Raw genomic sequence first — 26,189 nt, forward strand, 5'->3', positions numbered from 1 at the left:
GGTTTGCTGGGTAATGAAAGCATTCAGAATGTGTTGTGTATATACGTATGCACATATCTGTATATATAGCATTGACTGTCACAATCATAATTAATAAATTATTAATGTGCATGATAGTAATTATGTCTCATCCCTGGGAGTGTTCAAGATCAGTTTGGATGAGGCTCCGAACAACCTGGTTTAGTGGAAGGTGTCCCTGCTCACGGTAGAGGGATTGGAACTGGATGATCTTTAAAGTCCCTTCCAACCCAAGCCATTCTATAATTCAATGATAATTGCAGATGACAGAAATGGAGTAAAGATAAATAATGAGATTAATTTCAAGTTAAAAACTAGAAAACGATAGGAACATTTATCAAAGGAGTTTAACTAGGCAAAGAAAGTAGAAACTTAACTAATTTATAAAAATACTTTATTCAAAGGTATTAAATTAAAAATTAGTATATTGTAGGTCTAATCTCCATAAAACACAATAAATGCTATATCATCATACTACATTTCTGTACAATTTACTTTACATGTAAAGTGTGTAAAGCCTGACTCCCAAAACCTGTTAGATCATAGTTACTTACTCTTAATTTTCGGCTTTGCTTTCTAACCAGTTTACCATGTTGAATGAAATGAACAGGGTACTGATTTATTGCATTGTCAGCTTTATGTCGCAGCCAATCTTCGTAACCCTAGAAAAGAGTGAAATGGAATGATGCAGTGGTGTACATTTGGCTACAAAGACACAGAATAGCTCTAGCTTGCAAGAAAAATTTTAAAAATTATCCTTGATCAAGATAAGGAAAAAAATATTCTCACTAGAACAAATGGAATTGTGATACATATCAGTACTACAGTCATGCTGGACATCTGTGAAAAAGAGCATTCACAATTACCACTGGTCAACAACATTATGTATTTTAATGAAGACATTTTGATGAATAGGGATGTTTCCAATGTGCAGAACAGTTTCTGGTATTTAAGTGATCATCTCTTGCTCATGCTCTATTGTCCCTTGAGTAAGTGCAAAGTACTTATAAAAGCAGTTGCCAAGAAGATAGATAGAAGTGTACAAAATAGATCTAGAAAGACTGGGACTTTATCCTGCAAGATGATAAAGAGATGACTTGACTAGAGGTGGTCATACTTCCCAACTGTCATACAATTAAGCCAAACCTTTTAACGTTAAATACAGTATATATAGTTGGGAAGAATTTTTCAAAAGACTGTGCAGCGAAACCTATTTTTATTGTTCAATTATCCTATGAATTTGTGTTTCATACAAACAGACAAACTAAATAAAGGACAGGGAATCTGGAACTTTCCATTGAAAAGGTGCTTCCATGTGATAAAGATTGGGACTAACAAAGTCACCAGTGGTTAAGAGACGGAAAATACCACTTGTAGTCCATAGCATTTTTACATCTAATTCACCTGAGCACATTTGAAAATTCAATGTAGAACAAAAGTATCACTTCCTTAAATACTCCCAGAGATAATCTGGGAACTCATAAGAGACTTTAAACTTTAGTGTATTATACTCCCAGGGATTGGAACAGCTCCTCAAACAGGTCCCAAAATCCACACCAGTCACTGGGAGAAAGACCCAAGGAGATACACAGAACTGTAGTAGTGGCACAGCATGTCATAACCTGGGCTTTGGTAGGTCATTACTAACAGTAAGACTTTAAAATTTAACATTTCAAATCTTAATAGTTGGAAAGCCACACTAAAAGAGTAGTTCTTGCATGTATCACAACTTGTGCTCAACAAGAAGAGCTGAATTCAACCATAGAATATACTCAGTTATGTATAGTTAGCACTGTAAAGAAACAGAATCACAACTTGCCACAGCTTCTTTGAAAACTCATGAAGGAAAAGTCTGCATTTGGCATTAAGATTGCAAAGATAACTGGTTATCTATTAAGGAACAGTCAAAATTATCCTCTGTTTTGGGTCTGCCTAGAGTGGATCTTCACAGCAGTCCATATGCTGCTATTTTTTGTACTTGGGGCTAAACCAGTGTTGGTTACACCCCAGTGTTTTGCCTGCTGCTGAACAGTGCCTGCACAGGATGAAGGCTTTCTCTTAAACTTTCCCCCGCACCAGACCAGTAGGCTGGGGGTAGGCAAGAGGCTGGGAGGGGGCAATGCCTAGACAGATCCAAACTGACCTGACTGTTCCCTCTAATTTTACTTTTGCTAACTAAATTACTCACCTGTTTAATAGCTGTTACAGTGATGACAAATAAAAGTGGAAGTCCACTTGTAACTGGACTAGTAGGTGTATCAATAATTAACTGCAACAAAAGGAACAAATATTTTCTGGTTATATTTTTGTGAATGTAAGCAGTCAATCTTTCAAGATCTTTCAAGCAATCATTTTGCCACTATGTTACAAGGAGCAAGGAACTTGAATTAAGAAGAACAGCACTTTGATACAACTTTAAGAATATATACTATAGCGACAAAAATTAAAAGTTAGATGGTATAAAAAGATACAACACTGTAGTTAGATCACGTTAACATTCAGATGTTAATGTCTCACAAAAATATTGCTTGCAAGAGTTAAAGGAAGTATTAGACTGGGAAGCTGCAGCTTTGGAGGCAAAATTATGGAGCATCGTTAGAAATCAGCACAGCACTGGCTTTACATGTTATACAATACAGCTGTTCTTATGCATGCAAAAAGTAAATCCTGAAAAACTGAGCTGCAGCTTCTGCAAACATAAACAAAGAGGTAGAATTCAGAGAGGGAGTGCAAATGACAAAATCTAAATTGTCATGGGAATCCACATTACTTTTCTTTCTACAGAATCTGGTATGCAAAGTAATACAGGTTTCATTTAGTAAGATTTTTACTGTTTCGCACATTTAAGTGGTTGCAAAAGGTTCAGAATGAAGAAACCTAGAAAGCAACACACTAGTTATTCATGGTACTAATTACAAAAACAAGTATTTATGTACCCCACCTAAGTAAACATCATACCAGTATCTATATTTCGATTTCTCTACAGACCTTGATGACACTACAATTGGAAAACTGATGCCAAGGAATTATTTTTATAAAATATCATGTTTTGCAAAACTAACAAAACTTTATCACCAACATAATTTATAATACTAGTTTTACTGATCTGGATGTTTAGTACAAAATAAAAATGACACTCATTCTTTTAAATTTTATCAAGACATGTCTTCCCATCAAACCAGTGATGGTATCAAACTCTCATTAGATTAGATTACCATTTACAACCTGGAAATTAAATAAGACTCTTTTTGTCACATCATCAGTGTAAAAGGCTGTCCAGGCTCAACCATTTACCTCCTTAGTCATCAAAACCATATAATTTTTAAACCTTTTTCAACTCCTCTCTTTTTTAGAAAGAGTCCAGGAACTTACTGAAAAATGGAGATAGCTTACCTGAACAAGGAAAATGATGAGAAAATAGAAGTTAGCTATTCTTCTGAATTGCTCAAACAAATTTTTTGGTACGAAGTTCCAAAATGTGTACTGAAAACAAATGCACAGATGATGAGTCTTTGTAAGAAAATTTTATTTACATTCTACTGAAAAAAAAATCAAAAACTTCATAATTCACATTTCAGGATTAAATTAAAAAAAAAAGAAGTATTTTTGTTAGTTTAATAATTTACTGAAATTGAATCTTAAATGGACAATCATGTATTCTCAGAATCAAATCGATTTTCTGAATTGTGATAATCTTTCTACTAGGGACTGTAATAATTTCTAACTAGCAACAATGCCCATCTGGAGATTTAGTTATGGAACAGATTATTTAAAGCCATCAATGGATTTTAAAAGTATCTTAGTCACTTCGAAGAGCACTTTTAATTCACTCATATGTTGTCTGCATGACTTGAGGAAATAGGTAGCAGTCTGAGAGTTAACTACACAGCCATATCAAGACAACCAAATAAAAGTTGTCAGCCCCTCTTCTGTTCCTTGGGTAGGGCACATACTCCTTAAGATAAAACTATAGTGGTGAATAAGAGTAAATGCATATTTCTCTACTGATCTTACCAATTATCAAAAGTTTTGTAAAATGACATAAGAAACAGTAAATAAAACTGCAAACACAAAATGCTAAAATTTCAAAGGAAAAAAAATCATATAAGTGAGAGAGAAAGGATCTTACACAATCTAGTCCCCTTCCCCTGCCCTGCAGACGTTCACCTACACTTTTCACACAGCTCACTCTGTAGATCCAGAAAATCATTGCAAGGATAGCTTGATAGCTTATTGGAACACAAGTAAAAATGTCTGCTAAAACTGTGTGAAAAGGTCTAAAAAATGGCTTGAGAAAACTAACACTGCATAGTCTTATTATCTAAATTATCCTTTGACACGTAATAAAATGACAACTCCAATAAAACTTTCATTTCAAAGGAGATGGGTTAAGAAGCTTATCCTAATTTATTTGCTCTGCTACAAATGTGCCTTGTCTCCTCATGGCAGATTGCACTTATACTTGCTGATAACCAAATTATTCCATGAGCTAGACATCTTTTGAATTTGGCCCTGAAGGCAAAGACAGACAGAACTCCAGAAGGGAAGTACTTCTATTACATCTGCAGACAAAAAGGATCCTTGAGAAGTATCCCTTAATAGTACATGAAGCACTACTATATAGAATAATCATTTTACTTCTTGGGAGTTAAAGCCTGGACAAGTGTAAGACATAGGAATGAAATGTTCTTTTTATATCATGTGCCAAAAATCAGTATCTATTCTAAATATGCCTTAAGTTACCACTTATCCTGGATAAGTGGTAAAGTCACATGTGAGCAAGCCAAAACTCAGGCAGGCAGACATGCAACACCTAGAAAAATCAAATGCTCTAGTTTTGCAATCAGAACACTTTTCATCAACAGGAATGCAGCTTGCACTGCCCACTACCTGGCTATTTATCTTGGAATTTTCAAGAAGAACCAGTTAGACTTGATTATAATTCCTTGCATAACAATCCTGGTCATTCAAAACTGCTGTTGCGATAGATGAAAATAAAGATTCTATTCTACAACAATAATTGTATTTTCATCATTAACTTTATCAGGTAAATTATCTTTGTTTTCTAATTCTATCCCTTTATTTTTCAAGAATCTCCATCTGCTGAGAAAGAAAAACAAATAGAGGTTTCAGTGAAAAAATTTTGTTAACATTCTTCTGTTTAGCTCTTTTGATAGAAGTAGTGTTTTTTCCATGGTAAAGAGGTTTTTTGACTGTTAAAAGTTTGATGATTTATACAAGCTCCCCAAATCACCTTCATTAAAAAAAAAACAATCTCTTATGCAGTGGCTTCCTCTTTAAACCTCCTAAAGGGTTATTTGACTAAATGTGTGGTAACAGCATATTATTGCCAGACTAGATATTTAAAAAATGTGATTGAAGAAGTCAAGTAAATCAGCTAAAACGACAATCTATAACAAGGTTGAATGTTCAACTTTACCTAACTTAGTATCTGATCCTCCTCATATTCTAACCTCAGTTCACTGCTTTCTCTGTCAAGCTGTGGTCTTTCCCACAGCTCCACCTTTGGTCAGCAACTCTCTTAGCTGAATAAAAGTGAATAACCTGGGAACAGATTATTTTTGTGGTCTGAGAAGCAATTCCTAAAATGAATGCTCCTTTAACATGGAAGACTTCTTAAAACTTTATTTTCAAACAACCTGCCAGACTTTTAGCACTTTATTACACTGGGTTTCAGACATACAAAGTACATCTTTATTCCACCCATTTTTCTTCAAAGGAATATTTGAAGTTTAGTCAAGAAAGAAAGACCACTAATAAGATGTCTAGCAGACTCACCCCTGCCCCAGCCATCAGCAGCTCAGAACAGTATCTACGAATGGGTAATTAATGTTTAACGACCATAATCATTCCCCAGAGAAGCAACAGAGTGGCTGCTACTCAGAACAATATTTATGTCATGATTGCATTCAAGGCAGTTTCTCTACCCTAGTTAGGCAGGAACAAAATAAAAAATCTGTAAAGGAAAGACATTAAAAATGATGATATTAAATGCATCAGATTACTGTGCCCAGAGTTAATACCATCTCTCATCTTCAGATACTAGTCTCATTCTTTGTAAAACCTGAAAAGCAGTCTATGTATATTTAACTGCCTTTTTTCACTGTAATTCACTTGAAGGATATAAGGTTATCCAAACAGTTACACACTATTTGAATAAGCTTTTAAGTTGGGGAAGGCTTCATTGATCTTCTTTAATTGCTACAATAGAGGCCACAGCACATATGTGCTTTTTTGCATGCAGGAGTTAATACAGCAAACAGCAAGAAGTAGCAGTTACACATTCATCCAAGAGATGAACACATTGTGAGAACAGATGCATCTGAAGCACCGTGCAAGAAATTGTAAAATCAGTCTGTCTGGTGTCAAATCAGCATCATTCAAGTAGAGTTTCTTCCCATCTATAATTGCCATAGTACCTGCAGTGCTGGTGTACTTCTGTAATCATATGCTTGAACTACTCATGTACACCTTAACAGTATTCCAGCTTATGTCCCTGGTTTCATCTCACCAGTGCACCAACTACTGATGCCATGTTGCTTTCAGCTCCAACACCTCCTTATTAGAGCCAGTCACATGAATTCAAAGATACAAAATAGTGTTCTTGACAATGGCTTGATTTTTTTAAAACACTGTACTTTGACCTTTTCATTTGATATCTACATGCCAGAATTCTGGCTCATATTTCAAGCTTCTCTTTCTGTCCTAAGAGGAAGGTATTTCCTTAAGTAAATGGAGAGTTTCTTAAGTAATCACTTGACATCAAAAGCTGGAGCGGTAAGATAAAGCACTCCATACTGCACTACTGAGTTCTGTCAACACCTCAGTTTCTTACACATTATTTGTTTTAAATAGTCAACACCTCTCTTCCAACCCATTCTGATTTCACTCACTTCCCCTCAATCTTTTCGACTATTTCATGTAAACCCTTAAAACTATTATGACAAAAACATCTACTATGTTGCTTCACCCTGGTTTACATACATCTTGCTAAGCTGATTCTCATCCCTTCTGCAAAACAGAATCCATCCTGAAGACAGTAAATTCAGGGAAGTATAGAGAAAAGCTGAACAATAATTTTGCAGTCACTTGTGTCCATAGTGACTTCAGTATTTTTAATATATGGATTTTTATAGTATCTATCAGTTACCAGGAAACACTGCATTCTTAAACCTGCAGTTTAAAAACTAGATTGCAGGCATGTGTGTCTATCATAGAATGGTTTGGGTGGAAAGGGATCTTCAAAAGACCATCTAGTTCCAACCTGCCTGCCACGGGCAGGCACACGTTCCACTAGACCAGGTCGCTCCAAGCCGCGTCCAATCTGGCCTTGAATGCTTCCACAGATGTATTATCCACAGCCTCTCTGGGCCACCTCTTCCAGTGCCTCACCACATTCACAGTAAAGAATTTCTTCCTAATATTCAACCTAAACCAACTGTCTTTCAGTTTAAAGCCCATTCCCCCTTGTTTTATCATTAAATGCCCTTGTAGAAAGTCCCTCTTCATCTTTCTTGCAGGCCTCTTTTAGGTAGTGGACACAACACTCTCTATATAATACCACCTTACATAGTATTATGCTATTAAAACAACATAAGCATTTAATATATTACATAGATATAATTATCCCCCTTCAACAGAATAGTTGAAAAAGGTCTGATCGAAAGTTTGACAATTTCCTTTAAATTAGTTTTATTTATAAAATGATTACTTTTTTGAAACACACTTTGTCTAACTCTATCACAGAACTGGCAAATCAAACTGTAGCAAAGGGTATGAAAGTACAGGAAGTCAATAATCATCTGAAATCCTAAGATCCGAGTTGAGAGCATGGCTTGTCTAACTCAAGTGACTTGCTTATAAACATATAGGAAGTCTGTAGAAGAACTGATCTATATTCTCTAATGTATTAACTCAGTATTAAGTTTTTAACTTGAGGCAAAAAACTTCAGACGTCTGTGTTTATATGCTACTCAATAAAATTGGAATATTTTGAAAAATACTTTGCAATATTTATGGCAATTTGGAATGACTGTGGAAGGACAATTAACAATATTGTTAACGACAGTATTAACATACGTGTCATCTGCACAATGTTTATCACCCCACCGAGGGAGGGACCCCTGTTTCTCCACATCACAAGGTTGTTCACATCACAGGGATCCCTGGGAAAGCTCTGCTACATGTAGGGCTTTTACAAGTGAATTAGAGCCACCAGTACATTCAGAGAAAGTGCAAAAATAAAACTGGTTCAGGGCAGTTAGATCAAATGGTGCCTACACATTTGAGGAACAAGCATACATATTTTGGCATAGGGTTTCTTAAAAACTGTTGCTAATAAAAAAGGAATTCTATTAAAACAAAGAAGCCTATCTTTAGTCATCCTTGTTTAGCAACTCTCAATCTTATAATACAAGCTATTAATTCCAGGAACTCCTCTGACAAGGACACTCCTCAGCATCTGTAATTATCTAATTATAATTTTAAAAAAATAAAAATAAATCTTACAGCACAGATGACTGACAGAAGACAGAAGTCACAGAGAATGTTAGGAAAACAAAAGAGAAAGTGTGTGAGAGTAAGTAAACTTCACTTTCTTATATGTGAAGTGAGGAAAAATTACACCTGTCCTCCCTGGTGTTAGGTTTGGATCTGCTTGTTTTGCTTCCTTCTTCTGCTTCTCTCTTGCTATATGCAGACTCCATACTGACACAAAAAACTTAAAGGCTCTGTTAGGGATAGTACCAGCAGAGTATAAAATATTGCTAATAACTGTGGACCAAGTCATGGGAAGGGTAGATGGCTTCTCCTGGGAACACAAAGGAGGTTGCAGAGAGCTTTTGCCCTGGCAATCCCATCCAGGGATCCATCATCAAAAGCAAACAGAAGGTCTTCCTTGCTCTCTCTAGGCACTGGCAGTTATTCACAAAAGGAAATTGTATTACTGTGCCTGGAAGGAGCAGTGCACAACCATGGACTCACATCCCATCTCAGGTATCGTTATCCCTGAGCTGGCACCTTAGGGAGTCCAGTCGATTAAAAGGTATTTAAGCTTGACTGCCAACAATGGCTCCTGCCCCACTCACTCTCTGGCACAGTTGGGCACATCTGACTCTTCAACCCTTGCAGCATGGGATCTGACCTCCTGCTTCAGCCAGTGTGGCTGTGAGTCAGTGGATTACCTGAGCTCAAGGTGGGAACTCTGTGTTACAGTTGCTTTTAAAGCAGAGCAGTATGTTCACACTAGAAGGCTCACACAACACCCTGCATCGGTCCCTGTCCTATAAACATTGGTGTATAATCACCCTCTCTGCCCACAGAGAGTATTCTACACAATTATTTATCAGCTTCACATGACAAGGCCTATTCCCACAGTGGGCTTTGGATGCTTTTTTGACTTTTAGATGTTACTGCTCAGGGCTGTGTTTGAACTCCTCATCTTGAAACTGCTATCTCATGGCCCAAGAGAGGCCAGACAAATCTTCCCAGTTACGAAGCATCACTTTGGAGAAGTGTAGGACAGCCTAGGTCTCTTCTGGGTTCCAAGTGGCTCATCCTGGTGGAGGCATTTTAATATTTCCCTAAGCTTCAGTATTAATATTTCTTCTAAATGTGGCAACAAAATGAGAAATCAGAGCACACTCGGTCTTTGTGGTTTTATAGTGGCACTATAAATGAGTGCTGCACAGAAGAGGTACAGCACAAGGGCATGAATTTCTGCTGAAAGAAAGGAATATTTCAACATCTGCTGAAACATGTCAGAATTATTTAACTTTATTTAACTATTAGTCACTGCGATTAAGATGACTCACAATTAATCAGATTAGCACTGAAGGTAGCTAAAGTTTCTCTTGCAATGTATTGTACTCAAAATGCAGAATTACTGTTTTAGGCCACTATCATAGAAATCAATGGTTCAGTATTTGATGAGAAGTCCCAAGGAAACAGGCAGACAACAGAACACTGCAGTATTTGTGAAACAAAACCAGGATCACTTCAGGTCCACGAATATAGTATACAGCATTTCAAAGCAGGAGTTAATAATACTACTGTTTTCCCATGAGTTCACCTTATTGCTTCTTTATATGAAGAACAGGAAATAAAGCTACAGCACAAGAGAGCATTTTGTGATTTCCAATAATAATTTAACTTCAGTGACATCTCTTTAGGCAAATTCTTCAAGTAACAGGTCTGCATCCACTGTAGATTCAACCTTGCATTTCATTGAAGAGTCATATCCCAATACTCCTCAATATCATCCTCTGGGAGTTGAGGACCTGCTGCCTCCAGTTATGTTGGTGACCTAGGCACAAGTGGGTTCCGTAGCTGTAAAAATTTCTCTTTACGAAACTACGACAGGACAAGTTTGCAGCTAGACAGGAGCACCACCACAAAATACTATGTACTGATTACTCCCAGACTGAAAGAAAAAATAAAAGACTTTCTATGTCTCTCTAGCCCAGCTTTCTCTATGGGTAGTATGGAAAAAACAATTAGATCTCCTGTCTGAAGTTCCTGGGTTTTCTAAGTTTGTCAGCTGTCTCTGACACACAGGGAAGTCTCTTTACCTCTTATTCAACAGGCTATTCCTATCCAGGCATTTCTGAAATTTTTGGTTCTTTCTTGTGCTTCATTCTTTAGCTTGTCTGTCAAAAGCCATAAGCAGCTGTAATTAAACATGTTTCTACTGAACTCCATACTGTTGTCTCAAAATAAGATTTTATTTTTGGTACAATTTTTCTCTCTGTTCAAGAAACAAATCTACATATTCGGTTAGTCTTCAGTTCATTGATTCAGCTAGAATGGGAGATGCAAATCCCTACTTTGTCTACAAAATGAGATCTTGGAGGCATAGCAGTTCTATAAAGATATCAGATCAATTTCAGGAAAAGATAATTCAGATGGTGAAAAATATTAACAAATTAAAAACAAACTAAAAACATCATCATGACACTATATTAATCCATAGTTTGTTGTGTAGTGAATGATCTGCACATGCCTCAAAAACTCTACAGCTGGTGTGGGAAAAGGTAAGACCAACTCTGAGCAAAGGTATGAACTAGCTTCCACACAATTATTGAACAGGTTAAGGTTATTCTGCCTGGAAAGGAATATAGTGGAAAATCAACAGAATCAAACAGGGGATAACAGTAATTTTCAGATGCAAAGACTTTGAATATGAACTCAAATTAACACAAAGTTACAAAATGAAGGTTCATAGTTTCTTTTGGCAAACATTTCTACAGTTTAACTGTGCCTGAACCATGTATTCTGAGAATTTACATGGGTTTAAAGGGTATTGAATTAAAACCAAAATCATACCTTTTGGCTCACAAATGGCTAGGTCACTGAGCACCAAACACCCAGAGAGTATTCTGAGGAAGTATCACTCTATATGTACTTCTTGCATGCTCCCCTAAGGATCTACTGCTGGTGACAATGTACTGTGACAGAAGGATTTTTAGCAATTCTTAGCTGATCAGGCACATCTCTGTACTACTACACATGTACAGATACTCTGTTTAGCATACTGACTGGGGTACTCCCAGCACAAAAAGCTTGGACCTTAAGGAAGTTTTGTATTAAAAAGTTATTTCATGATTTATCAGTCTTTAAAAAAAATAAGACCCTTCTGTTATCCTGTGTCAGAAGAAGGAACAAGGTTGTTTCCTACCCAGTTTTGCTAACTGGTACGTGGTTTAACTTGGTTTCCTTTTGACCTAGCAGTTCTACTAAAACAATTTCAAAATGTGTATAATTTGTTAAAGAATAAAAGCAAGCCACCTCCCTGCCAATTCAGTTGCTTTCTTTCTTCTCATTTGAAACATTAGGTTTTTCTACCAGCTGACATTTTGCCATGCTGCATCACTGTCATGTGATAAATTCAATCAAGGGCACATAACAACCACTTTAAAGGCTAACACCCGAGGCAGCTGAAGTAGCTAAAAGTCAGATCAACATAAGGATCCACATTACAAAGGTCACTATCTCTAGAACATAAACAAACTGCTTGCACAATCCAAAAGACATAAGTTTTTTGCCTCTATTGTTTCAACACAGCCCTTCTGCAATACACTCTTAAAATCATAATTAACTAACACATCAAACCAGTAGAACACTTATGTCTTGCCCAGGTCTGTCTCTATAAATTTTCATGACCAGGAATGTGTCATTAAGTAGACAGAGTATTAATCACGTTCCACTGTGACTTTGCAATATACAAGAAATATCACTCTGTACTCAAATAAAATAACTATCTTGCTGACACCAGGAAGCCTCTGCTGAAGCACAGTGAAGTAAGTATACCTTTGACAAGACTAGGAAAGTTTAAGGTTCATATTATTGCCAGCTGCTGTCTTTTTCAGGGCATTATGACATGACATTTATTAGTACAGCAGCACACAGACAGACTAATTGATGAGGTTTCCTCATGGTTTTAAACTACCCTTTTTAGAAATTCCATGTGTCTTAAATTGGTAAAATATGTACTTGAAAGTCCAGAGTTCCTCATCCTTGAAGAGCAATCATATACCTTCTTACATAAGCACTTCAGACCTATAAAAGCACAGCTGAAAGTCTGTCTCGCCGATGAAAGATGAAGTAAGTATCCTTCACGGCTCAAGTAACAGTACACAGTTTGCTTGCATGTATCTTTATTCTATTCTGACAATTATGGATTTGCCACCTTTATGTGGTATATTTGATAACTTTTCAGGACACTTATGTCTGTGTTTCCTACATTCTAATAGATGCCCCCAAAGCAAGTAAGGGACAAGGACAGGGTGAAAAGTTAAGATTAGTTAGCTTACAGAAGCAGAATGAATGCAAGTCAAATCACAGTGGTGCTCTTTATTCAGGCTGCTTGGGATGGTGCATGTAAATAAGAGTTTTCTTGAAAGGGACAGCACAGAAACTTCTCATATACAGGCAACTGTCAATAAAACAGCTTTCAGCAGTCTAAAGAACTGTTCAATATTATAAAACATTTCTGTGAACTCTGTTCCCTCCTGAAATATCACCACTGTATTTACTTTCACAAAGACAACCTATATTTTATTTTTTAAGTGACAGAAATTTAATCAATAAGCAGAAAAACTGAGAAACATTGTATATATAGATATATAAAATGTATATATTTTCACTAATACCTGTTGTTTATGAAAAAATATTTACAGACACAGCTCACAACTAGAGTTTCACATTAAAAACATTCAACTAAGTATACTTTATATCCAAATAAAAATACAGTGAAATCTCCTTTCTGAACTAGTTGAAGTCATACATATTTACTAATTGCTGCCAGGGATTCCTCAACTCAATCCAGGTCTAAGTCATACTTAAAAATCTCACTCTGTAACAGTAACTTGAAACTTCCACTAATTTAACATTCACAAAAAAGGGTCAAAACACCTTGCAGAGTTGAGCAGGATGGTTTTATTTCAAAAAGTATCAGCCATAACTTCAATGACTTTATTTATATAAATCCCAGATGAAACGTCTGAGATGAAAAACAAGAAGATTGTCACAGGAGTACCAAAATTTGCATAAAATGTGTTTACTCTTCCATAATTCGAAAGCCAATACAAATCAACATGTAGAGCACAGGATTTACTACTGTATCAGTTTGACTGTACTTCATCTGGATTATTCACTGCATTACCTTTTGAACAATCTAATTAAAGATGCTTAGATACTATGCTGCTTGTCATTATACTGTTTCTGAATGAAGTACAGAGAGAAGGTACTAAAATGCAAAATCTCACATGACACCATTTGTGAAAAGTGTGGGTTTCACAATGCTACTAAGGTTCTTAAAGTGTCTGTGGATTTGACACACTGTTCAAAAAGAAATTCTCTCAGTAAAGCAGCTATTCTTTTGAATTCATTATTTCATAATTGGTTGGAGGTGTGTGCTCACAAAGATTAAAATCCAAACACACTAATAACTTGGACTTCTTGAGTTGTCAGCTGCACATGTCCATTTTTTCATGCCACTGCAACACAAACTTTTGGCTAAACCAAGCCAGCTGGAGAGTAACAATATCACAACTGTTCACAGAAAGCTGCTGAAACTTATGGAAGTTAAAGCTTACTAGTTGAAGTGAGGAACAACTCGAAGGTTTCTTAAGGGCACAAATGTATCACAATACCAAGACTTTAAGAATAATTCACACTTGCATGTGTATAACAAAAATTATTATTTCTATGGGGTTTTGTCAATATGAGCTTTTGAAGGGAATGACACTTATGCTGGAGATAGCATGATAAATTTAAGTGCTCCACAAATGAAGCTATTTCTAGTACTTTGAGGTATTACTTAGGATTACAAAGGATGCAGTCTTTACTTGGAGTCTTTACTCCAGGATTGCCCCAAATGAAAAGTGCTTTCTTACATTCTTTCTTACTTTTCCTTTGTGGAAAAGCACATTACTCAAAACTGTACTATATTATATACTATAGTAAACAATGTAGTCATTTTATTTCTATTCATATTGGAGGCAATTTGGCTATTAGTCTCCGTAGAAGGAATAAGATACCTTCATTCTACCTTTGCTGGTCAGTGGAAAGAAAAAACATGCAGGAAATATAGGAAAAAATCTTGAAAGAGATAAATGAACACATACAAAATAACTTCAGCTCATTTATGTACGTGAATGAAAGAAAATATTACTACCTTTGATGAGACTATTCGGTTATCTGGAAATCTCTGTGGAATGTAGGCTTCAGTGCCTGGAGGTGGTTCACGATGCCCAACATAAATAGTCCGACTGTCCACCCAATTCTCTTCTCCAGCACACTATTAGGGGAAAAAGTTATTGTGTCAGTTCATTCAGTATTTCTGCAGTAAGATGAATTAACTAATCATGTGCTTGATCATTAACACATACACAGCCACCAGTGCTGTGGTATAGTACAGAACATATTCCTAATACTTAGAGAAGCCCAGGCACCAGCAATTTCAACATCATCATATGGTCAATTTAAATATTTAAATAGTCATAATATCAAACTCAAACCCTCTGATTTGTGTTGTAACAATGCATTTACGTATACTTTTGTTAAGCACGTTAGAGGCAAGATTCTTTTCTGCACCTTCAACAGCTACATTTATTTAGTATGTTAAATATGTCCTGAAAGTGCTCCTGGGCACTGGTGCTTGGTTGTCTGTCTCTACGGGTGAACTGTCAGACTGCTACCAAGCAAACTAACCCCAGACACAGAGCATGAGTTTGGTAGTTAATGCAGCCAAAGCATCATTCCCCAAAGCAGCTGGATGTAGGTCAGCAGTTCTTGACAATAAGAGTTTAATCATATAGACGTGGTACCCCCTTTTCTAGTTAGTCTTGCTGTCAACAGTAACAGGTCCATTTACTTTACTAGTACACACTTAACTAATAAGTCTAAAATAAAATTTAGTTCTCAAACTTAAACATTTAACATTAAACATCTGAATATTTCCTTCATTAATTCGTTCCTATATGATTTTGTCACTGCCTTAAGTGCAACACAGGCGAAGACCAAACTTTCAACATAATTTATTGTTAAAATACACACATGAAATCCTGCAATACTCTGCAAATCTGGAGCAGTTAAGCTAAAAAACAATTATCTATGTGATGCACATGACTTTCTTGGAGGGGGGGGAGGGAAGGAACATAAAGAGTCTATTGGACTCAGACTATTAAGCAAAGAATAGCTGAGTAGTCATCAAGTAAAATGTAAAGTGAAGTAGGAGGCTTAAAGAAAAGCAACTTCTGCTATCCCAGACATTTATACAAGAAGTAGATACAAAGGACCCTAAATTATTACTATTTCTTGCACGTGACAAAAATGAAGGCATTATGTTCAGAAGATACCAAAGGGTAAAATTACAAGACTAGGCATAAAACTAAAACCAAAAAGTAAATCCAAAGTTTTCCTTGGCCATTTTAATGTATTATTCAATCTTCAAGAATTTGAAAGAGTCCAACATATTAAAGGAAGACAAGCTGCTCATAAACGAAGTAAGGGTGAGAGCCATTCATAAGACATGCCAATGGCTTAGTTAGAGCTTATGCTAAATTCTAACTGTCCCTGACTCAGTGGGAGTGCATGTACAACGTTCCTCACGTGCCAGGTGTAGCATGACTTGACATCAGGATGTGGGTTAGTTTAAAAATCACACTGTGTTTTCCAGCTAGACAGCTCTTCCCATATCACTGATTCGTCTTCTCACAATCCAAAGTAAAGCACCACTTCTGAAGACCAGGTAGGATTCTTTGAGCAAACCAAAATAATTTGGAAGGAAGTAAAACAATGAAAATGTTTCTATATTCCACCTTACTTCTACGAAATGAAAAAAAAAAAGCTATCTTTTACCATTTTATACACAATATTTTTTCATCTTGTCAGTGCACTGAATGTAAAATGCACACAAATTCTCCATTAACACTCTTGCCAAGTAATACTCCTAAAAATGCAAGAGAATGTGAGATATTCCTGTATAAGATGTTGAACTGTACAACATTTTTAAATTTTTCATAAGGATAGACATTACAGACATAAAAGCAACACAAAGATTACTCCTGATAAGTGGCTGAGTTCAGAGATGACTATGTAAAGGGCTAATGGGAATTCCACACATGAAACTTTGAACATCAAGAAGAAAGCCCTCAGCTTCTCCTTCCCTCTACACAGGCCCAGTCTGACAATTTATCTCTTGTATTTATTACAAACCAGTCCAAGACAGCTTGACAAGGCTGTTAGTTCAGGAAAACATTTTTTTAAAATTTCACTGTATAAATTGAATCTTTATCACAACTCAGTTAAAATGGGCCTCTGAAATTACCCATGAAGTTGCAAAGTACAAAAGACAGAGCTCTAAACAGCATTTTCCTAGCATCACCACGAGTTTTTACAGGTCTGATGGCCCTGGAGTACTGTGTCAACACCAAGTAAATCAATTTAATGTTGCACCCTGGAATTTATATCCCTAGAAAAAGGCTCTACAAAATTTACTTTAAGCATGGATATAAAACCGAGACAATCTCTTCTATTAGCTTAATTGGATCTGGTTTTATCACAAATTGATAAATTCACCACAAACGTACAAAACCAGATCTAACTTAATTTTAACTATCCGCTAGCATAAAAATTTTTTACTTTTCAATTTGTTAATGGAAGGTACAAAATAAATGCACTTTACTAACCTAAGTCAACAACTTCAAGCCTCCAAATCACTCACAATTCAAGTGTAAAAATTTAGCAGGAAAGAGTAAGGCTCTGTTTTCCAGTGAGGTACAAGCTCAGTGCATAAAGTAGCATGCATTATGCACTATGACCATCAGGAAACTCACTTGTGTGAAGAAAAAGATGCTTTTAGAAAAGCAGCACTAAGTCAGGACACAGGCCACTTAAAGAAATCAAAGCACACCAACTGAATGTTTGGTAATGCCAAGCTACAAAGACAACCATGCTGATCCAATGATTCTTTTAATGCTCAGGTACTGTACATGAGAGATGACTCACAGAATGACAGAGCAACTGAAAAAAGCAATCTGATACTGCTGTCAGAACAACGAACTATATTCACTTCTTTTTTTAAGTTCTATTACTTTAGCCCATTAAGGATATGTCCAAGAAACCATAAATAAACTTTAGCATTATCTGCTTCTATTTATACTGTAAAGTTCAATGTACCGAGACCTAATTTCATTGGCACATCAATGAAGAAATGTTACTTAGCTTTTACTCTTTCGAGTAGGGTCAGCAATACTGAAAGCAAAGATCAGCAAAAGACTAAGGCATCTTTATGTAACTCTAAATAAGAGACAGTTAATAGGATTGTACCTTAAGAGTTAAAATATTAATGCATCTTTTTTTCTGATTTAAAAAAAAAAATCAAACTGAAACTAGCTTGAGATTCACCCTCATGCTACTCTGCTAATTTTTATCTAAATTTAAATTTAAACAAAAATATATTACCTGAAGAGACAAGGGGGTTGGTATTCAATGGGCGACAGCAAAAGGATGATAGGAAGGTACTAATGGTAGCTGCTGGAAAAGTAACTGACTTTGAAAGATTCAAAGCCTTTCCAGGTATTTCATAGTAATCAGATTTGACTTACAGTTTGAAATCAAGGGAAACACTGAATTTATTTTCCTGACTCTCCACTTGAACTAATAATTTGGGCATAATTAGCAGCAACAATCTTTGGTTCAAAATTATATTTTCTCTCCAAATAATGTAAACACAAACATTACTCAGTTAAGTTAGTATGCATTAAATACAGCTGAAAACCAAGCTACAATCTGCTCTGGCCAGGCTGTAAATACACTTCACTGAACAATATTCTCTTACACTTTTTTGCTAAATGCTTTCTCGTTAAAACAGTACATTCTAAACACAGATTCGACAGCAACAAATTTTCGTCATCAGCTATTGCTGTGTTCACCCAGGCTGTAACTCCAGTTCTTTCACACAAATTCTTTACACCCATAGAGGGAGGCTTGAAACGCTATTTGATGTCAGTTAAGCAATTAGCACCATTGTTAAAACAATCACTTCAAAGTTTTAGGATGATAGAGATAAGCCATTATCACTTAGAAACTGCAGGAAGAACTAATGGTGCAGTTCGAAAAAACCATCACACATCAAATGTTTTGCTGGTATCTACTGGGATATGTTGCAACAGCTCTGCACTAAATGCCCTTAGTTTTTAATATTTTATTCAGTGAAGAGTAAAATCTTCAATATCTCAGAAAGCTGTAATTAAAAAAACAATCAACTGTTTTTACATTATAATATTGTAAGGAAACCGTCATCCTTATCATACACTATTTACCAAACCATGAGATCATATAGTCTCATCTCTGTCTTCATTTGTCAAACATACTGAGTACCTCTTCTTTTACACTTGATGCCATTCTGCAGGTCAATGTGCAGCCCTCTCCCTATGCAAACAATGGCAGCGTGTGCAAATTCTTACCTAACCTTTAAAAATTCCATCAAATCCGCAGTCCTTTCAAAGATAAATCTGATCTATAAATCACAAAAAGTAGAATCCTTCTAAAGAAATGACAATTTTTAAAAAAATCTGTTTTCTATAATTGCTAGTAAAATAGATTAAGAATTTAAATAATCCACTTTGAAAAAAAAATCTCATTAATTTACATGTATTTCTTTGTGAAGGTAAAGTGTAAAATTCTCATCCACTTAAAGGATGTCAGTAAGATTTAAAATGCTAGGAAAACTCAGACCTAGACAGGGAGCACTTAAGAGTTACATTTTGTTCAAAGCATTACATCAGCCCTCCATATGAATTGGCCAAGCTCAGAACAAAGTGTAAGTAAAACTTTAAAAGCTGTTAAAATTGTTCTTATATTTCATATGAATATAGAATGGCACAAAAAATAATTCATGTAATCATCAGACAAATTCCCTATCAGGTTTTATAATTAGAAAAAGGGCTACCTCAATATGATGCTCTGTAAACAAATTACTTCAGGCACCTATAAGTCACATGGACATATGCCATTACATCTATAATTTAATGGAATACCAAAATGCAACACTTCAGAGGCAACCACAAAAAAACCCAGAACAACTCTCTCCCAGAAACTCCTACAACTAATTAACACATTTCCTATGAAATATGTCACCCATAGTAGGATCTGTTGCCACAGAATATTTACTACCACATTTCTTTTCAGTAAATGAATTAAATCCTTGGATGATGACTTTCATTACAAATAGCATTTGTAATCAAAACTCTCCCAAATCAATTGTCTACATATGACACAATGCTGTACGTAAGTATATGCAGAGGGTTAAGAAAGAGTAGATAAACAGTCTTTGACTACAAATAGGGTATTTAATTTATGACTCTCAGGAAAAGCATGTGATTAGAAGCAAAAGTGGGCATATTTTAACTACAGAAAATGGTGCTAGGCCCACAAACAGATTTTCCAACCAAGCCATATCTATCCTATTTGGTGGATCCTGGTTTTCTGATCTTTCTTTCCACCTCCTGTAAGGGTCTGTGCATGCAGGCAGAAGGGGAAATGGATTCATAGCAATAGGTTGCAGTAACATTATGTGAAATTGCTTGAATTTGTGAAGAGGAAACACAGAAATATGACAATGAAAAGATGTAAAGTACTGTAATTCACAACTCTCAGAACAAGCATTCTGTCACAACAGCAAATATTCTAGTTTCTGTAAAACACCTAAAACTTCTGTATATGTACTTAATATAAACTTTATCTCTGCCTTCCACTTTATGCCTCCTTGAGCACTGTACTTAGAATAAAAGGTTTCTGAAGCCATCCTAACACAGCAATGTTCCAATTGTGTCACATGAGCTGGCACAGGACATTGCAGTATAGTACTTTGTAGACAGTTAAATTCTCCTTCCTGATTTCCAGTTTGGAATGTCATCTTTAACTGAATTTCACATACTCTATATTTTGAATGGTTGAATCATTTGACTTCCTGAATGACAAGGCCAATCATCTGTGTTCCTCTTAAAGAGTTACAGTAATTCTTTGTTTCACATACCTAAAAACTAACCCCAGTTATTTGAGTGGGATTATGATCTTTTCTAAGTGGTCGATTTAAATTCCAGATATTGCTGACATACTGGTCCAAACAGCTATCTGTGATGCTTGTGCTTTCTCTTCAGGGGAAAAAGTCTTGTTCAGTTTCCCTGTTTATTTCAATGAAAAGTAGTAATAAAAGTGATACAAATTAAAGTCTCCTATTCCATTCACATACACAATCTTCAGCCAATTTCAAGGAATCACTGGAATGACAGCAAAAAGGTTCATCTGTGAAATATGTGAATTTCTGGATAGCTGGAAAAATGCTTTTGCTTCATTCCTTTTCCTTCCTCTCACCATACTGGTTCTGACACATTTTGCTCCTTGCTGCCAGTGAGACAGGGACACAGTTTTCCTCCTTGTATATCTTCCCAGTCCCAGTGAAGAACCTCCACTACACGGAAATCCCTTCAAGAGTGTCTCACTTGCAATTAGAAAGGCAAATGAGAAACAAACTATACTGCAAATGGAAGTGATAAGAGAAACTGTAAGGGAAAGTGTCACATAAGACACATGATATTTGACAGCCTTAGCACTTTAATTAATTAAAAACCAACTTTATATCTAAGCAGTTCCAGACCAACAGCTGAAATTTTTTAAGGTTTGTGGAGAAAAATTACAGCTTCCTTAGGTGCTAACAAAAGCCCATAAACAACAAGAGCAATTTTATTTCTAGCAAGCCAACTAAATGCCATTAAGATTTGCATGCAGTGCCAGTCAAACTCAGAGTATCTGTAAAGATACTTCTAAAGAGAAAGTTGTACAGATACTTCAGAATCTGCAGGGATTGTTTTACTCTCTTAGTTGCAAGGAAATACTTCTATTTGCAGTAATTCACTAATAAACAAAAAATCTAAAGAGATTAAAATGTTCAGGTTAAAATTAATTGAAATTTAAAAAAAAATATTGTTTTTACAGATTCTAAAGAAACATGAGGATGGAGGGAGGCAAGCTGCAGTTTGTTTTCATTCATTCAGAAAAAGTAATAAAAACAGATACACCATATTATTTGTTTTCTTTCCAATGAAGATACTAAATGATTAAGAAAAAAAAAAAGAAAAAATACCTACTGTGAATCTTTTCAAAAGAACAAATTAATGCATATGGAGACAACAGGCGCTGGCATGACTGACAAGATCAGATGCAACTAAAGTCATTCCTAAGTGGTGTTCTTATAGGAGCTTCAGGTTATTCAAAAGTGAACATATTCTAAAAATATGCCTTAAATTTAGAACAGTAAACTGCTCTACCATCAGGCTTCAGGTAAACACGATCAGAACTGGCCACACTGACAACACCTACAAGGACTTTAGCAAACAAAAAGTGAAGAATCAAATTTCCAGCCTGGATTCCACAAAGGCAATTAAAAGATATGGGCTTCCATATGCTTCTTTATACTTAGTACAAGGGCTGTCAAAATGCCTCATCTACATGTTTGCCAGTTCCTAAATTGTTCAAGTAAGTTATGGCTGAAAAAAATGAGTAGTTAACTATTGCACTCTCCAACACACAGTCTACCAACACACAGCTGAGCAGACCTCTGTTCCTACTTTCACTAGAGAAATATAATGCAGTGTTGCTGACAAGAAAACACTTCATTGTTAACCCTCGTCATCATGCTGAAATCTGTAACACAAGTTCACTGCAAGTAGTAACAACTACTCACTGTCCTGACCGTCAGTTCTTGTTAGACTTCAAAAGGATTTTCATTCCTAAGTGGATACAGAGCTAGTGAAGCTATGATTCCAGCAGACAGAAGGTGGTACAACTTGGTGGTAGCATCATATAAGACAACAAATCTAATAATTTGTAAAATGCTGGTCTTGCAGATCACTGAGACAATGACCAAAGAGCGTCCGAACATTGTTACCTAAACTGTTCCATCCATATTAATCCAGATCTTACGTTACATATTTGTAGTGGAGAGTCACCATAATATTTATTGTAAACTCATTTATATCTCTATGTCTATACATATTTAACTATTTATACTTACCTGATACTGAACTACAGTTTCTTAATGAGCAGTGACTTACTATGTAACACTTTTTTGGGTTTTTTTGCTACACAAAGACTACTTAAAAAAATTAGCCTTCCAGTGTATGTCTGTGCCTATCCCACCATGCATACTGGAGATCAGGCTGCAATCTTATCAGAAGCAATTAACCCAAGAAAAAAAATGATAAAAACTACCACGAATGTTCCCAAAAGCTGTACAACTCACACCATTAATATCTGTTAGTTTTCCACACCTTGTGGTGGGGGAGAAACCTAAATCCTCAGCAAAATTAGCAGGTGTCATGTTTTGACAATTTTTCAAATGAAGGTTTTGCTCATGTAGTCCAGCCCTGCACTTACTCCCTGTGACTAAGGCCAGACTCTATTGATCTACAGAACTACCTAAAGAAGTAAAAAAGGTATAGTAAAAGTGACAATCTTTCCCTGCATTACTGGTAAATTTATCAACAGCCTGGAAGCCCTGGCATTAGTCAAAATGACAATATTAGTAGCCAAATTTCTAATGAGTAATTATATTTTGCCATACTCCCTGCAGTGTAACCTGCAAATTCTCTCTCTCTTCTATAGGCAACCGGTTTTGAGTGCTATTTAAAAAAACATAACCCCAGCATCCCTATACTTTATGTTGAAGAAATCTTCAATTTATAGTTCAAAAATAACTTGGCTGCTTGGAATAATAAGTTCTATAGCACTAGAAGCTCCCCAGAATTTTCCTTCATCTCCATGCTTTTTACTGCACATCAGGACCAGATCTCACATTATGCAAATTCAGCTTGGTGAACACACAGATAGACACACTTTGATACAGGGAAGGATCATAATTACAGATGGTCAGAAAGCTGATGAAATATTTGGAGATATTGGAAAAACTTTCAACATACTTCAAATTCTGCAATAATTATACAATAGTATTCCAGTACAGTCCTGGAACATTAAAGGAATAAAACATTTTAAGTTATTATTTCTTCCAGTACTGCAAAGCAATACCATATATTCTAGTATTTGAAGGGGAAAAAGTCATGTGCTGATTCAGGTAAGAGTCCACAAACAAAAATTTTACAGTTTTACCTACTGTCACATAGTGTTACTAATGAAATGCCACATTCACTCCTCATGTATAATAGTGAACAATTTTCCAAAACTAGCAGGCATCAGGATCATAAATCTGACTTCCGATAAAATCTACACTGATGAAAGACAAGAGTTTTAAACTTAGGAAATGGCATGAAGGACATTCGCTACCTTTGAGTGTTCATGTCAGGAGTATGAGTAAACCTACTCATGGTGCATAAAAAGCTTTATGACACCAATAACCACAAGATTTTAGAATCCTTTGTTTTCACTGCGCTTGAAGAATGTGAATTCCATGAAGATTAAATATTACTTGACAATTCCTTTGATGCAGTGAGCTTTTTAATATTTACTTTTACTCTCAAAAACACATTTAAGGATTTACAACTGAACAATATGAAGTACAATAAATATTTCACAACTTAGTACTTTCACAAACATCGAAAGAATTATTTCAAGAACTTCTAGAGTAACCAATCAAATATTTATAAAAAGTAAACTATCAGCATTTGCTATTAGTTGTATTTTTAGATATTCATACAAACCCATTATTTTATATTAGAGCTATTTCCTTTGTCATATATAGTCACATACAGAAAAATATAAGTAGCATTTCAAAAAAATTAGTCATGATATAAAATATAAAAAGTGACTGCTCAGTTGCACAAGCTTGCACCAGTTGCTATTAAAAAAAGAAATAAAAAAAAATCTAGAAAGTCCAGAACATCTACTTTACAAGAATTAAATCACAAACTTGAGAAATCAAAATAGTCAATGTTTAGTATTTAAAACTGTGAAAATGAAGTTTGGTAACTAAACTCTTCAGTAACTAAGGTCAGAGAAACTCCAATACTTAACTAATCCCTGAACAAGCAGGACACTGGAAATCAAGGACAGACTTTTAGTTTTCACCATCCTAAATTTGTTCAGTGAAGACTGGGTGAAGTTTAAACCAAAATATCATTAATAATAGAGACAGAACTTCTGATATAGCAAAGGTGAGGAACACTCAAATAAAACACTTTTTTTAACAGTCAGTGGCCTGTAAGGTACTAGAAGTTGATCCACAATGACTGACTACCCTGAGTAAACATTTCCTACTTTTAAAATACTAATAAAATACTAACAAAAGCGTTAATGATAGCCATGGAATTCATAGTAAGATCAACACAGTATACCCAACACATCTGAAGTCAAGCTCCAGTACACTAAGTACAGTGTGAAAGACCATCTCTTGATCAAAGCAGAGAAGGTTCAAATTATTTTATTTTAGCAAAAACTGTAGCTACTTCCCACTTTAAAATGTAAATCACACGCTCCAGCATTTATCTATAGCTGAACAAGCAAGGTCCAAAATAATGCTCTAAGACTTGTATCAGTGTAATTATACAATATCGGGGACATGTTTTTTAAAGCTTTCAATGATTCATGTACCTTCTTTTATTTATATGTGGAAGAAGAAATGTCCACATTGCACCTCAATATATCAAAACTGTTCTGTGTCCTTCACACAGAATAGCAAAGATATTTTTCAAGAAAGACTTTTCTATCAAGTCTAGAACTGTACTGTACATTGAGATTAATATATTCTGAGCTGCAATGATTTTGATAATAAAGGCAAAGGAGGTTCTGCAGGTTTGTCTGGGATGAGACGATAAGCGTAATCTCAACCTCCACATGTCTGCCATTCAGGGATACAGAGAGGAGCTCTGACAACCTTTTGATGCTGCAGGTTTCTATTCGGCAGCAAAAGCATACATAAGAACACAAGAGAAGCCCTCTCCTTCTAGGCTTTGATATACTGCTGTGATTTCTTTGATATGGGGAGGGATGGAGGCAAGTAGTTACAATACATCAACCTCTAAAAACAACTTGTGATGGGATAGTCTCTTTTTGCCATAAAGCTCTCCCAGGACTCTAGAATCTATAAAACCAAAACAACAACAACAACAAACCACCACCATTTTTCCCTAGGCAAATACACTCCACAACGTTAACTCACATCTCTAAAAGCTCACATCTTTAAAAGTCTCCCTAAAGAAATGCTTCTCAAACTTCAATGGCTGATCTGCCAGCCCTGTCCTTTGTCAATGACAAGCAAAGAAAAAAAAACAAGGGGAAAAAGACCCCAAACCACATTTTCTCCTCAATAGAAGACCAGAAAGGAAACCAACATAAGCTAAGAGCAGCTTACAGAAGGTTGACAGTCTCCCACATCCTACACTTTGAGAAATCCTACTGTAAGTAAACTCCCAGACATGCTGGCAGGAAATGCCTCTATTTAGCAAATTTGAAAAAACATGTATGTACCTAAGGACATCACAGGCCCAACAGATCCTTAGGAACCAAGTTGAGTATACCAGGCTTTTGGATAGCATCTATGACAGATTATCTTAGAACAGAAAAAAACCAATTCATCTCTAAATACAAGAATGGTACCTGAGAGATATTACTTGAACTGAACAAGTATCAAAAAACCT

The 26,189-nt window shown here is 35.7% G+C and overlaps 1 protein-coding gene across 7 annotated transcripts in view; it reads right to left on the bottom strand.

Annotated features, from left to right (window-relative positions):
- The window catches only part of ATP11A (ATPase phospholipid transporting 11A), a 111,128-nt gene that overhangs the window by 44,167 nt on the left and 40,772 nt on the right, over positions 1–26,189 (bottom strand). For all 7 annotated transcript variants that reach the window (XM_064646479.1, XM_064646478.1, XM_064646483.1 and 4 more), the window contains exons 2-5: positions 14,714–14,836; positions 3,412–3,501; positions 2,207–2,287; positions 573–680 (exon numbers count right to left, since the gene is read on the bottom strand). In XM_064646479.1, coding sequence (XP_064502549.1) covers positions 573–680; positions 2,207–2,287; positions 3,412–3,501; positions 14,714–14,836 — 402 coding nt within the window. The remainder of the gene's footprint in view (positions 1–572; positions 681–2,206; positions 2,288–3,411; positions 3,502–14,713; positions 14,837–26,189) is intronic.

Source organism: Pseudopipra pipra, chromosome 2 (assembly GCF_036250125.1).
Source record: "Pseudopipra pipra isolate bDixPip1 chromosome 2, bDixPip1.hap1, whole genome shotgun sequence".
In the NCBI taxonomy this organism is placed as follows: domain Eukaryota; kingdom Metazoa; phylum Chordata; class Aves; order Passeriformes; family Pipridae; genus Pseudopipra; species Pseudopipra pipra.